The 14,364-nt window shown below is 53.2% G+C and overlaps 2 protein-coding genes across 2 annotated transcripts in view; both read left to right on the top strand.

Moving 5' to 3' along the window:
- MYH7 (myosin heavy chain 7) overlaps nucleotides 1-2,269 on the top strand; it is a 21,322-nt gene extending 19,053 nt beyond the window's left edge. Inside the window, exons 36-39 of the mRNA XM_029952197.1 lie at nucleotides 3-260; nucleotides 1,182-1,277; nucleotides 1,405-1,539; nucleotides 2,134-2,269. Of these exons, the coding sequence (XP_029808057.1) occupies nucleotides 3-260; nucleotides 1,182-1,277; nucleotides 1,405-1,539; nucleotides 2,134-2,151 (507 nt within the window). The 3' untranslated portion in view covers nucleotides 2,152-2,269. The remainder of the gene's footprint in view (nucleotides 1-2; nucleotides 261-1,181; nucleotides 1,278-1,404; nucleotides 1,540-2,133) is intronic.
- Nucleotides 2,270-7,379: 5,110 nt separating this feature from the next.
- The window catches only part of MYH6 (myosin heavy chain 6), a 22,203-nt gene continuing 15,218 nt past the window's right edge, over nucleotides 7,380-14,364 (top strand). The window contains exons 1-11 of the mRNA XM_029952198.1: nucleotides 7,380-7,580; nucleotides 9,022-9,165; nucleotides 9,407-9,563; nucleotides 9,648-9,675; nucleotides 9,963-10,074; nucleotides 10,345-10,437; nucleotides 11,212-11,275; nucleotides 11,492-11,590; nucleotides 12,051-12,154; nucleotides 12,242-12,380; nucleotides 14,068-14,336. Of these exons, the coding sequence (XP_029808058.1) occupies nucleotides 7,380-7,580; nucleotides 9,022-9,165; nucleotides 9,407-9,563; nucleotides 9,648-9,675; nucleotides 9,963-10,074; nucleotides 10,345-10,437; nucleotides 11,212-11,275; nucleotides 11,492-11,590; nucleotides 12,051-12,154; nucleotides 12,242-12,380; nucleotides 14,068-14,336 (1,410 nt within the window). The remainder of the gene's footprint in view (nucleotides 7,581-9,021; nucleotides 9,166-9,406; nucleotides 9,564-9,647; nucleotides 9,676-9,962; nucleotides 10,075-10,344; nucleotides 10,438-11,211; nucleotides 11,276-11,491; nucleotides 11,591-12,050; nucleotides 12,155-12,241; nucleotides 12,381-14,067; nucleotides 14,337-14,364) is intronic.

Genomic DNA, 14,364 nt, shown 5'->3' on the forward strand with positions numbered 1-14,364 from the left:
AGGAGCTGAAGAAGGAGCAGGACACCAGCGCCCACTTGGAGCGCATGAAGAAGAACATGGAGCAGACCATCAAGGACCTGCAGCACCGGCTGGACGAGGCCGAGCAGATCGCCCTCAAGGGCGGCAAGAAGCAGCTGCAGAAGCTGGAGGCCCGGGTGCGGGAGCTGGAGAATGAGCTGGAAGCTGAACAGAAGCGCAATGCGGAGTCGGTCAAGGGCATGAGGAAGAGTGAGCGCCGCATCAAGGAGCTGACCTACCAGGTGCGGGCGAGGGGGCTGCTCTGAGGCTAGACCCCTCTGCATTGTGACCTGAAGCCAGAGGGACGTCACCAAGAGGAATGAGGTGTTCTCTCTTAGCTTCCACTAGGGCAAAGAGTGGGAGTGCAGCCCCTGGATGCCCAGTTTCCACTCTGTCTAGCCCTCTTCTACCCAGACTGTCCCCTGGCTAGAGGTCAGCCTCCGAGCCCCTGGCCTAGGAGCTCTACCTCCAACCTTCACCCTCCACCTGTCCCCTGGGGACAACACCCAGGTCTCCAGACAGAGCTCACCCAACACAGATTACCAGAAAGCAAATATGTTGCCAAGCTCTGGTTGGGTGTCATGACCACCAAAATACATCAAAGTCATTGCACAAACTTCAGAACTTTTTGTTTACCTATAGAGATATAGACTTTAGCTTTCTGTCATGTTTTCTAGAATCAGACACCTCATTAGATTTTGTTTCTGCTCTAATCCAAAAAGTTACCATCTCTCTATACATACATATCCTTAACTTAGATCGAGAGTCTATGTCATTTCCCTGCAGCCCAGGAAATCCCACCTTGCCTGCAGTCCCAGAGTTACTGCCAGTGTGTGCTGGGTTCTAGAGAAGGACAGTTTGTTTTCCATGGGTTCCCAGGACCCCTAATGGCCTGGTCCTCAGAACAGTGCACACACATGATTTTGTCCACAATTTCAGGAGTCCCATCAGCTCCCTAGACCCTTTCCTAGTATAAACCATTAAAATATATATTAATGATTTATATGGTAAAAAAAATTATAAGGAGGGTACAAGTGTTTCTTGAGGATCAGAATGTAAAATCAGATGAGGATGTTATATTCAGGGTAAAGATCACAGTGGGGGGGGGGTGTGCTGCCTCTAATGACTGTGCCATCTTCACTCCTAACTGCCCTGACTCCCAGACGGAGGAGGACAGGAAGAACCTCCTGCGGCTACAGGACCTGGTGGACAAGCTGCAGCTGAAGGTCAAGGCCTACAAGCGCCAGGCCGAGGAGGCGGTGAGTGGCCCTGCTGGGGACTGTGCCTGGAGAAGGGACACTAGGGAGCTGGTCCTCCAGGTTGGGAGGCTGAAAAAACCTCTGGCCTCCTCTCACCTCATTCTCCCCCACCCCAAACCCCCCCCAGGAGGAGCAGGCCAACACCAACCTGTCCAAGTTCCGCAAGGTGCAGCACGAGCTGGATGAGGCAGAGGAGCGGGCGGACATCGCCGAGTCCCAGGTCAACAAACTGCGGGCCAAGAGCCGTGACATCGGCGCCAAGGTGGGTCCATCCGCTGGGCCCCACTAGTCACCCCATGTCAGCATGCCCACCAACATCAGTGTCCTCCAGACAGAGCACCCTCACTCCAGGGACACCTCCTTTTTATTTATCCCCCACAACTGAACCATGAAACCCTAGAGGGTGAGGTAATGCCATTCTCTGTGATTCTAAGATTCTTCCAGCTCCAATTGTCAACAATTTTGTGAATCCCAGCCCTAAGGTGGTCAGGAACCCAAGAGGATGCCAATTTGTATACACCCACCATGGCTATGTCTCAATTCCCCCCAACTCTTGGTATCCTCTTGTTTTCCACCTAGTTTGAGCTTACAGCCTTGTAACTGAGCCCTAAAATGGATATCCCAGAGGACTCCCTTGTCCTCACCCAGGCTTATTCCCCCTGGCTGATCTCAGAGCCCAGCCCTCCAGCCCTTGCCCCTCATACCAAACCTTAGGACATATCCCTCACTACCATGGGGGCCTCCCTCTGGCTCAGAGCAGTCCCCCACCCCATCAGGTGCCCTCTCCCCTCTGTTTTCTGTGCCCATCCCTGACCACATTCCCAGAGCTAACTTGGACTTTGTTGCCTTTCACAAGGGCTTGAATGAGGAATAGCTTTGCCACGTCTTCTTGATCTGTCCATTCCTGAGGAGCTGATGAAGCCCCCAGTTCCGGAGTCTATATAGCAGCCCCTTTGGATGAAACTGAATAAAGCTATTTTCTTTGAAGCCAATATCCTGCCTTCAGACTCTTCTTCACTGCCTGCCAGCCATGGGGACATGAACAGGGGGTGGGACCTGGAGTGGGGAGATGGCAATCCAGGAGAGGAGGGGCCCAAGAAGGCCTTCCTGGAGAGCTGTGAGGCTCTGAGTATCCTTGGTGCACCACTAGCCTAGACGCTCCCCTTCACCTCCTCCTAGGCAGGTGACACCTCTCCTCCCAGCCCCCCTCCCTGGCCCAGAGACCATCAGGGTTAAGGGAAATAAAGGAAAACCTTTAAGTCTTGCCTAGAGCATGCAGAACCCATCTGCTATGGATCTATATCCCAGATCTGACTGACACTACCCCCACCACCAATGACAGCACTAGGGCTGGGCCTCCAAGAGGAGGTTTAGTGTGTAGGGGTACCCTCTGAGGTATGGGGTAATGACCCCCAAGTCCCAGTCTAGGCCAGGTCTCTGAGAGGGCACAAGGACTTGTTGCTGTATCCATCATCCTTGCAGACACAGCCATCATTGTCTCTAAGCAACACATGGCCAGGGCCCCCTCCTTACCACAGCCAGAACTGTACCCTCAGCCCACAGCCCACTCTCCTCTCCTCCTCTTACCCTCCTCATATCTCCCTCTCTCCGTGGTGCTTCTTTTTTCTCCTTCACTTCTTCCTGCTGTAACTTCCCTTACCAAAACCCTTTTCACCTTGCTTGCTGGAAGATGGGGGATCTTTGGCCCATTCATGGCCAGCCATCTAGAAGGCAGGCAGGCAGGCAGGCAGATAAGGGACTGTGGAGAAGAGAGTCCCAAGTGAGCAGGACTCTGGAAAGGGGTAGGTGGGTGGCTGGACGGCTGAGAAGTGGAAAAAGGAGCAATCCTCCCCCCAATTCGACAAGCCTAGCTGCCTGGAACCACTGCCAAACCTGGACTGCTTAGAGAAGGCCTGGCCCTGTGGGCCACAGCAGCTTGCAAGGAATGGGACAGTCAGCCACCCACTGGGAACCCCAGAAGACCTGGCTAGCCCTGGATTGAATTTCCTGCACCCTACCACACAGCCACCCCAGCCAGGCTCCTGATCACCCCTACTCCAAGCAGCCAGAAAGAAGACCTACCCCAGGAGGAATCAGAGAATAGGACAGGGAAGTGGGGAGAAGGAAGATAGGGAAGGAAAAAGGAAAGAACTGAGGAGGGTGGCAGCAGAGAGAGGGGGAGAACTCAAGAAGTCTAGAGGGCAGGAGACAAGGGGAACCAACAAAGAAAAAATACAAGTAGCAAGGAGGCCTTCATGGGTTTCCACCCTTCTCCTTTGGCCCCCTCCATTCGCCCACCCTAGGACCACTTGGGAAGCAATGAAGAGATTGGCAGAGAAAAGGGAGAGGCAGGGACACCCTGAAACATAAGCTCCCAGAGCAGAGAAGAGAGGCTGGGAACACAGTGGAGACGACGCAGCAGCGGACAGTAGCAGAGCCTGGCAGCCTGCAGGAGGAGGAGGCTGATGGGAGAGAGAGCAGAAGGGCAGGTTGGACCTTGAAGACAGATGCTGCAATAACTGAGGGGCATGACACTGAGCAGAGGAAGAAATTCATGTCACCTTCAGATGTGAGGCAAATCAGCAAGGCCAGGAATAGTGACTTTAGAGAGGGGTGGAAAAAGACCCTGGAGTGAGACGTGGAGGCAGAGAAGAGACAGGCAGAGGGTGAGTGGAGGTCAGGCTGAGAGGAAGCAAAGACTCTTGGAAATGTAGACACATTAGACTCCAAGGTGGGCAGAAACCTGGCACCAGGGAGAATGAAAGGCCAGGCCCGACTTTGAGACAGGGAATCAGGCAGAGGGAAAGGGAGGTCAGACAGAGACAGAGATCCAAGGAGCCAGGCACAGGTAGGTGACCTGGTATCCCTTACCTGTGGCAGGATCTTCCATCCCATGCCCTTGCACTCCAGGACTTCCAGCACAATGAAGAGCTCTGTAGGAGGCAGATGAGGGAAGATGGAGTACAGGGATGGATTTGAGGGCCTGGGGCTAGGTGGGGACCAACTGGGAAGGAAGAAGGAGAGCAAATGGACCAGACAGGGGGGCAGAGCCCTGGAATCAACTTAACCCTTCCCTCTTCCTCTTTCCATTGGAGACAGTGGGCACTGCCAGCCTACCCCTCACCCACCACTCCACCTCTACTGAGTCTGGTCTGCTCAGGACACTGGGTTCCCTGAGGACAAAGCCTAGTCTTTGTCAGCTGGACCTGACCCAGTCTGACCTGGTGTTCTTAGTCCCTTATCACATCCCCAGGGCAATGGGAACCAGGCAGTGATGCACTGGGCTAACCTCCACCTTGCATACTGGGGCCTCAAGTGACCTAGAGCTGGGAACAGGTGGCCTGCATCCCTTGGGGGTAATATTTTGGTGTATGTACCTGCAAGAGATACGGATGCGGAGTTGACTCAGGTCACCCCCAAGGACACTAGGTATAGAGTACAAGTCCTATGGAGATGGATGTATATTCCTGACTCTAATAATGGGGCAGTGAGGGTCCTAGGGAGTTGCAGACCTTTCGGGAGAAGCCACACATTTAATGGAAACTTCTCCTACCCGGAAAAACTGACCCTCATCTGTCCTACCCACCTCCACACTCTAGAGCTATATTGAGAAGTGACAGTGGATGGGCGGGGGGGGGGGGGGGAGCTGGGAGAATGTTCCTGCATGTGAGGGTGTGGGGGAAAGCCAGAGCAGGGGAAGTCTGGCTTTGTTTCCTGAACACAATGTCCACTTAATCATAACAGGCATGGCCTGCTGAAGATCCAACACCTACTGCGTCTGAGAGGGGACATCATTGGAGGCCAGGGTGGGGGCCCTAGAGGGCCTGAGGCACTTGGGACACCCACAAATAAGACCAATGTGAATATGAGCCCCAGGACAGTTGAGAGGGAACACCAGAGTTCTTCCTGGGGAGAGGGGGACAGACTGCAGAGCCCCCCACCCCCACCCCCTGGAATGTAGAGCCTGGGGCCCAGCTGGTGTAAATCCCTGGGCCTGCCAGGCGCCCCAGCCAGCCTCAGCAGCACCTGCACCCTCTGGCAGCCCAGAGAGGCGGAAGGGAGCAGCCCCCCACCCCCACCCCTCCTCCCTCAGGCACCCGGATTAATGCCTCCTGACTCTCCCCACCCCCTCCCTGCCCCACACCAGGAGCAGAGGGTGGTAGTGGAGGGTAAAACTTCTGAGTGTGAATCTGGGCCTGCAAATGTGTGTATTAGTGTGCATAATAGCAAATAGGAAAATCTGCAAGCATAAGCGTGTAAAGTGTGAAAAATCTGCATGTGTGTGGCTAAGAATACACATGAGTGTGTGGTGGTCAAGTTGATGTGTGAGAGTACTGGACTGTAGACCCGAGTGCAGATCTGCTGTGGTGATGTGGGAGAAATCCTTCTCCTTTGAGAAGCATCAGGGGAGGGGCCGGGAGGCTCCAGATGTGTCCCCAAAGCAGTACAGCCTCAAGTCCCCAGGAGGACACCTACCTGGAGACTTGAGGAACAGAAGGAAAACAGGTACTGCATCTGTGCAGAGAGAGGGCAGCACAGACATTTGTTTCCTGTTAAAAGGAAACTGAGTCATGGAGCTGGGCAGCAGATTTTTTTTCTTGGGCATCGTGGCTCCAGCTCCCAGCCCCTAGCACTGTGGGACTGCAGGTTGGAGAGGGTGGGGAGATGCTTCCAGACTGGGACTGTGTGAGGACAGGGTGGAATGGGTAGGAGGGAGGGGAGCCCAGGGTTGGGGGCTGGGGACAAGCATCCAGCCTGCAGGAGAAGGTGACTCTTGCCCAGTGTGCTCAACTCACCCTTCAGGTTAAAAATAGCCAAGGAAAAGGCCTGGTGGGCAGGGGCGGTTGTGTGAGAAGGTCCTGTCTTCCTGCTATCTGCCCATCAGTTCTTTGGAGGAAAGGAATGTGCCCAAGGACTAAAAAAAGGTCCTGAAGCCAGAGGGGCTAGGGTGACAGACCTTTCATGGGCAAATCTAGAGGCCCTGCTGTCCTGTCACCTCCAGAGCCAAGGGATCAAGAGAGGAGGAGCTGGAAGGCGAGAGAGGTGGGAGGGAGGGTCCCTCCGGAAGGACTCCCAATTTGGGCAAGGGGTGGGGGCAGTGGGATATAAAGGAGATGGCTCCTGAGGACAGACAGACACACCTCTGAACCAGGTAAGAGGCTCTTTTGGGACTTCGTGGTCAGCCTCCAGAGCCCCCCCTTGAGGGACCCTTCCTCCTCAGGGAGTGGGGTGCAGGTTGGTCAGAGGCCCAAGGGTTCTTCTAGAATGGCCTCGCTCCAACCCCAGGGAGTTCCCACGGACAGAGGGGAGGTTCCAAGGGAAAAGCCCAAAACCTTTTTTCTCCTCTGATCTGCATTTCTTTCCCTGCTTCTGTTATCTCCTACTTTCTGTGTCTTCCATGCTCTGTCTCCATCCTGATCCCTCCTTGGATGGCTTTCTGCTCTTTGTCTTGTTTTATTTTGTCTCTTGGTCTTTGTCAATTCTTGTCACTATGATCCTTCTTTATCTGTCTCCCTTGTCTTTCCTTCCTGGCTGCATGTGTTCTCATCTCCTTATCTCTCTTTGTTTCCAACTCTGATTCTTCCTTCACCCCTGGCACTTTTACTAACACTGTGTCCTTTCTTTCCTGCCTCGCTGCCTCTTCTATCTCCCTAATTCCCACTTTGGTCTGTCCTGCTCTCTGGGTCGAGCCTCCTGGCTCATTTCTCCCTTTTGGCCTACCTCCATTATTCTTCACTCTCTTTGTCTGGTCTTCCCTCTGCCTGGCTTGCCTCTGTGGCTCCACTCATCCTTCAGAGTCTTCAGGATTCTCTGTGAAGAGATAACCAGGTGAGAACCTCTCAATTTTCTCTTGGGAAACAGGTTGCTGGACCAGGGCCCCCTGTCCCTCCTCCAAGAAGCTCAGCATCTCCCCTTAGCAAACTCTTTAGAGATTGTCCTCCAGCATCATGTCAGAGGGCAAGGGACCCAGGCGAGGACCTTCTCAGTGGTGGGGGAGAGCCATAAGGTGATGAGGAGGTGTGGCAAGGAGTGGGAGTGTGGAGGGCAGTGTCACCCATTAAGGCTTGGGCCCTCTGGTCTCAGGCACAAAGGAGCACCAAAATGACTGATGCCCAGATGGCTGATTTTGGGGCGGCAGCCCAGTACCTCCGCAAATCAGAGAAGGAGCGCCTGGAGGCCCAGACCCGGCCCTTTGACATCCGCACTGAGTGCTTCGTGCCCGACGACAAGGAGGAGTTTGTGAAGGCTAAGATCGTGTCCCGGGAAGGGGGCAAGGTCACTGCTGAGACAGAGAATGGCAAGGTGTGTGGGGCAGAGCACCAGGGCAAAAGAGAAAAGGTTTGGTGGAGGACGGGGGATGTGTGCAAGGGGTGGAGCCACTTGCAGTGGGAGCTGAGGGGCTCTGGAAAAGAGCCAAAGCCTGCAAGGGTGTAGGACGTGCCCCCAGAGAAGCCCAACATTTGAGTGAGAACTCTGACCTTTCTCAGATGGAACTGAGCAGGTGTAACAGGTCAGCACCCCCAGGGATGCACACCCTTTGCCAGAGAGGTTGCTGGGGTGGGGGTAGGGGAACCTCCACTGGTTTCCACCTCAGAGGGGTCCTGTAGATAAAGAAGACACAGGCACAGCACCAAGTAAAGCTCTCTCTTGAATGTGTATCCCTCCCCTCTGTGCCTTAGTTTCCTCCACAGACCATCTCCCCCAAACCACAACCTCACCCAAACCAAGGGCAAACTCTTAGGCCCAGATGAACACAAAAAGCAGGGACTTTTTTTTTTTTTAATGTTTGTTTGTTTGTTTGTTATTTTAAAATATAATTTATTGTCAAATTGGCTAACATACAGTGTGCACAGTGTGCTCTTGGTTTTGGGGGTAGATTCTGTGGTTCATCAAAAAAGTAGGAAATCTAGAGCTGAACGCTCAGTCCCAGAGCTGGTGACTAACACTCAGATGTCCACAGTCTCTGCTTCCTCAGGCCAGCTGTGAGAATTACCATGGTCATCAGTAGCAGCTCAGAACCATTTGCCTTCAGACATGCTGACTGAATGTGGTGTCCCAATGAGATGTGCAATGACAGCCCACAAACTGTGGGGGGCTTTGACTCTTCCCAGTCTTGCCACTGGCTATCTACCCTGCCAGTAAACCATTTAATTATTCTATTCACAGCTTCCTTCACTGTAAAAACAAACAAACAAGCAAGAAATAAAAAATAAAAAAACAATGCTAGAATGCTTACCTGCAGGATCTAACGACATTAGAGCATGGCAAACTGGTGCCAATCAAACCACACTGACAGTGACCAATGGGGGGTGTAGGGAAGGTGGCTGAGATGTTTTCTAGCAGGGCAAGGTTTACCCTGAGCAACGGACACCCTTAAGCATGGCCCCCAGAGTCAGGGTAAGGTATGTACGCAGACCGGAGAGCTGCTAGCTCTGCAAAGTTTGCCCCTAGATGGTTGAAGCATGGATGGAAAGGTGCTGCTCAGGGGCACAAGCTCTGGGGTACTGGCAAGACACAGGGACTCTAGGACAGTACCTATGATGGGAGGGCGAGTGAGGAGTACATTATGTGGGGAAAGAGTTGCGGGGGAGCTATGGGTTAGGGCTTGGGCACTGGTCAGAGAAGAGCCCGGGGATCGAGGCCAGGCCCATGTCCTGGGGAGCAGGTAAGTGAGTGAGGCTGGCACAGACTGTCAAGGGTCCTGATAGGAGTGTGGTCATCCCTGTCCATGCACCCTCTCCAGACAGTGACCGTGAAGGAGGACCAGGTGTTACAGCAGAACCCACCCAAGTTTGACAAGATCGAGGACATGGCCATGCTGACCTTTCTGCACGAGCCTGCTGTGCTCTTCAACCTCAAGGAGCGCTATGCAGCCTGGATGATCTATGTGAGTGCCCGTGACAGGAAGCCAGCCCTGGATGGAGGCCAAAGGAGGCCAGGGCAACTCTCTCAGGATAGGGGTCAGAACTTGCCCAAGGGACCCAGCTCCCCTCTGCCCCCTTCCTACCCCTGGTCAGCTGCAGGAAGAGAGGAACTAGCTGGGATAACCAAGAGACTCCCCTGCCTGTCACCATCTGCCCCAAGATTTCCACTTTAGCCCCTCATGCCTGCCCTCTCTCCTGCTCCAGACCTACTCCGGCCTCTTCTGTGTCACCGTCAATCCCTACAAGTGGCTGCCTGTGTACAATGCAGAGGTGGTGGCCGCCTACCGGGGCAAGAAGAGAAGCGAGGCACCACCCCACATCTTCTCTATCTCTGACAACGCCTATCAGTACATGCTGACAGGTGAGTCTAGCAACCCTGACCTGTACCCCCTCAGCCCTGTACCCATGGACCTGACTCTGTTGCTTCTCCTCTTTTCTCTTCCAGATCGGGAGAACCAGTCCATCCTCATCACGTAAGCAAATGCTATCTACCCACACGGGAACTTGGGGAGGACCCAGGCTGATTCCTGGGGGTGTAGAGGGGAGGAAAGTTTCAAGGTTGCAATTGTCATAAGTGTGGGGACCTGGGCTTTCAGAGGGGTGCTTGAGTGACCTACAATGATACACAAATTCTGCAGGACCCTGGGCCCTGGTGGAGGAGGTTAGAGAGCCAGGATTCTGAGGAAGGAGGGTGCAGTGCTGAATTCTGAATGGAGCACAGGGGGAATCTTGGGTTCTTATGGGTCCCTGTTGCCTCCAGTGGAGAATCTGGTGCAGGGAAGACTGTGAACACAAAACGTGTCATCCAGTACTTTGCCAGCATCGCAGCCATAGGTGACCGTGGCAAGAAGGACAATGCCAATGCAAACAAGGTATGAGGTGGGTGACAGGCTCAGCAGAGGGGACCTGGGGGCAGGCTGACTCAGGGGACTCCCAGGCTTGCCCTGGGGAATGGTGGGGACAGCACCACTGAGCCCAGTGCTCAAGACCTTCCTGGCAGGAGACACACATTCTGATGTCCAAATATGGCCCTTTGGAACCACACACCCACCACCATTCCCCGGGACCAGAGCAGCCCCCTGCCCTCCCCATTGCTAGACATAGACAGAAGACAGACTCTTAAGGATTTGCTGCCTTCACAGGGCACCTTGGAGGACCAGATCATCCAGGCCAACCCTGCCCTGGAGGCCTTTGGCAATGCCAAGACGGTCCGGAACGACAACTCCTCCCGCTTCGTGAGTGCCCTTTATTACTGCCAACTGGTCTCATCTGGCCTTGACAAGAAAAGGGGGGCACTGTTTTGCTAATAGTCACTACACCCAGTTGATCATCCTGTGTTTGGCTTTTGCTTATCAGCAAATGTGCATGTGTGTGGACACACACACACACACACACCAAACCCTTCTGACTTAGTCTGGCTCCCTAAGCTCTGAGAACTCAAGAAAAAAGACCCAGAGTCACAATTGCTTTTTCATAGCCAAGTAATGGAGCTGATTTTTGTCACATTCTAGATTTTCCTAATGACTGTTTCCAAAGCTCTTCCACATCCCCAGCAAGTCTCCATGCCTAAGTCCCAGCTCCCTTATCTGTGAAACAGAGGTAGTGGGACACCTGGGGGCTCAGTTGGTTGAGCCTCTGACTTCAGCTCAGGTCATGATCTCATGGATAAATGAGTTTGAGCCCTACATTGGGCTCTCTGCTGTCAGCACAGAGCCCACTTGGGATCCTCTGTCCCCCCTCTCTGCCCCTCCCTCCTCAAAAATAAATAAACATTAAAAAAAAAAGAAAGGTAGTAATTTTACCTTCATTCCTATGTTGTTGTTTCTGCTCAAAGATATTTGGTAATAGGGGAATAGGGAGCCTTTGTTTTCCTGATCCTGAACTGGGACACCAAATAAGGCACAACTTTTCCAGATCTATTCAGGGCTTTCTGGGTTGTCTTGGGGTCCAAGATCTCCATTCTGTCCCTTCTGGCCAGTTCCCTCACCGTTTGTCCCATCCACCCCCAGGGGAAATTCATCAGGATCCACTTTGGAGCCACAGGAAAGTTGGCTTCTGCAGACATAGAGACCTGTGAGTATGACAGGGAGCCCTGCCCAGCCCTCTGTGTCCTCTACCTCTGCTTTCTTTCCCAGCTAGCTGGGCAACCCTATCTTAACACTCCCTCTCTATCTCTTTGCCTCTTCTCCTGTTTGCTGTAAGAGCCTTTCTCCCCTAATCTGCACCATTTTGCTGGATTGACTCTCTCTCCCTGTCCTTACCTGCCTTCCTCACCACTCTGCACTTCAGATCTCCTGGAGAAGTCTCGGGTGATCTTCCAGCTGAAGGCTGAGAGAAACTACCACATCTTCTACCAGATCCTGTCCAACAAGAAGCCAGAGCTGCTGGGTGAGCCCACTTGATGCCCCAATATTCACACTGCCCTCCCCAAACAGGGCGGATACCCTCCTCCTCCTCACCTGCTCCTGTTCACCTTCTACCTCCTTGGGTCTGCTCAATGGCTTTCTCTTCCTTCCCCTGCCTGAGTCTCCTCTTTCTTCCCTTCACACTTTTTCTTTGTCATATTTCTTCTCCTCCTCCTGGTTGGTTTTCTCCTTCTCCTCCTTGTGTCTGTCCTTTTCCCAGGTGTCATTCTCCCACTGTCTTCCCTTCCGGGTCTCTTGTCTGCCTTTTCATGTCTTTTGGATTCTCTGCATGGTCCTTGCTGACTCTCCTCCTCTCTCCCTGCTCCTGGTCCTCTCCTCTACTGCCTCTGCCCCACCCCAACGGTGCCCCTCTCCCAACCCCTCTCTGCCCATCCCACCCTCTCCCATCCCCTTGTCCCCTGACCTACTCCTTGCCTGGACAGACATGCTGCTGGTCACCAACAACCCCTACGACTACGCCTTCGTGTCTCAGGGAGAGGTGTCCGTGGCCTCCATCGATGACTCCGAGGAGCTCCTGGCCACGGATGTGAGTAAGGAGGCAGCATGAGAGCTCCTGAGGTCTCCTGTACTACTAGATTGAACCACCCTCTTTGCCTCTCTTGCTCTTTCCCAGAGTGCCTTTGACGTGTTGGGCTTCACTCCTGAGGAGAAAGCCGGCGTCTACAAGCTGACGGGTGCCATCATGCACTACGGAAACATGAAGTTCAAGCAGAAGCAGCGGGAGGAGCAGGCCGAGCCAGATGGCACTGAAGGTGGGGGTAGGGGCATGTGCTGAAAAGGCCTGAGGTACTGGGCGTTCACTTGTCATGAGGAGCAGGGTCTCCCAAGTTGCATCCAAAAGTGGTGCCTTTCAACAATTCTTAAAAAGCTGACAACCAAATTTATTAAGGTTATTAGGATGATGATAGAGAAAGTTGGAGAAAATCAGAAGTACAAGAAGCATGTGGTAAGAGGGCAGTACCTTTTCCCAGAAGCAGGCTCTGCTCTCACCCTCACCCCATCCAGCCTTACCTGCAGGCTTTCTCCTTGTTAGAGCCTAGCCAGAGGCCATTCACTGTCCCCAGACAGACCTGCTCCCTAGAGACCTGAGGCTTATAGGGTAGATGGATGGGGTGAGAGCCAGGGAGGGGCAAAGATGTGGGAGAGGTGGGCAGACAGGGAGGTCCCCCAGAATCCTGCCAACTCTTCAATCCCAGCTATGAGTTGGGGATGTTTCCTCCTGGGCCAAAGACTCACCCAAGCTTAGGAAAGGAGTCTGAGCTCTGTGCATCCTGATCATTAATTCAGAATGCATGTGGAGGGTCCCTAGCTCTTGGGTGAGCCCTGTTCAAACTCTGTGCCATGTTCTGTTTGGGAGGCAAGGACCAGGGGTGGAAATACAGTTTGACATTGACATGTCATGTACGTTGCTGGGCCTCAGTTTCCTCCTTAGTGAAATGGAACAACAGTCTCTCCTAGCTCAATCCGGGCTGTGGTAAGAATCCCTGGAGAAGGAGATGAGAAGGTGTATAGGGCTAGACAAATGCCTAAGAACATTCCTCTCAGCCTATCTTCAAGGACCTCTTCTCTGTGTCTATCCATATCAAAGTGCCAAGCCTGGGTTTCATGATAGCATGTCACCAGCTACCACAAAACTCTTGAAATTAAATCAAATAAATTTCTAAATAGAGATTGTATGTTGGATGGCACATTTGGAGAGCTGGGGATACATAACATGTTGTTAGGAAGTTTGATTTCCAAACTGGTCATGTTGGTCAACACATGGATTGGGGGCACCTGGGTGGCTCAGTTGGTTAAGCACATGACTTTGGCTCAGGTCATGATGTCATAGTGTGTGAGTTCGAGCCCTGCATTGGGTGAGCAAAAGTACTTCATGTTCCATGCTGACAGTGCAGAGCCTGTGTGGGATTCTCTTTCTCTCTCTCTCTCTCTCTCTCTCTCTCTCTCTCTCTCTCTCTCTGCCCCTCATTCACTCGCACCCCCCCTCAAAATAAATAAATAAATACAAATTTTTTTTAAACCCACATGGATTAAGAGTAGAATGGGCCCAATCCTGGGCCAGACCATAGAATGGGAGCAAAGGAGACAGGGAGCAACACATATCTCCTCTGTCAATCACAGTCCCAGCCCTGGAAACACGAGGGGGCAGTGAGGGCAAGGATGAGCTCACTGCAGTGCTGGTGAAGCGCCTGGGCCAGGGACACCCAGGAGATCCAAAGACAGAGGCTGGAGGAACTACTAGGTGGTGGGAGGTTCTGACAGAAGGAGAGGCCTGACTCTGCATGCTGGCTGGGTGCCCCTGGCAAGCCTTGTGCCATTCCAGGCCTGGATTTGCAATTCTTTAGTGAGAGAGGTTGGGCTCAATGCTTCAGAAAGGCTCTAGGGCAGGGAAAGGAGGTCTGTTGAAAGTGCTTGCTTAGTTATTTCCTTCTCCACCAGATGCCGACAAGTCTGCCTACCTCATGGGGCTGAACTCAGCTGACCTGCTTAAGGGACTGTGCCACCCACGGGTGAAAGTGGGCAATGAGTATGTCACCAAGGGGCAGAGCGTCCAGCAGGTGTACTATTCCATCGGGGCACTGGCCAAAGCAGTGTATGAGAAGATGTTCAACTGGATGGTGACACGGATCAATGCCACCCTAGAGACCAAGCAGCCACGCCAGTACTTCATAGGGGTCCTGGACATCGCCGGCTTCGAGATCTTTGATGTGAGTTGGGGGAGCCTGGACATGGGGG

Source organism: Suricata suricatta, chromosome 9 (assembly GCF_006229205.1).
Source record: "Suricata suricatta isolate VVHF042 chromosome 9, meerkat_22Aug2017_6uvM2_HiC, whole genome shotgun sequence".
NCBI lineage: Eukaryota > Metazoa > Chordata > Mammalia > Carnivora > Herpestidae > Suricata > Suricata suricatta.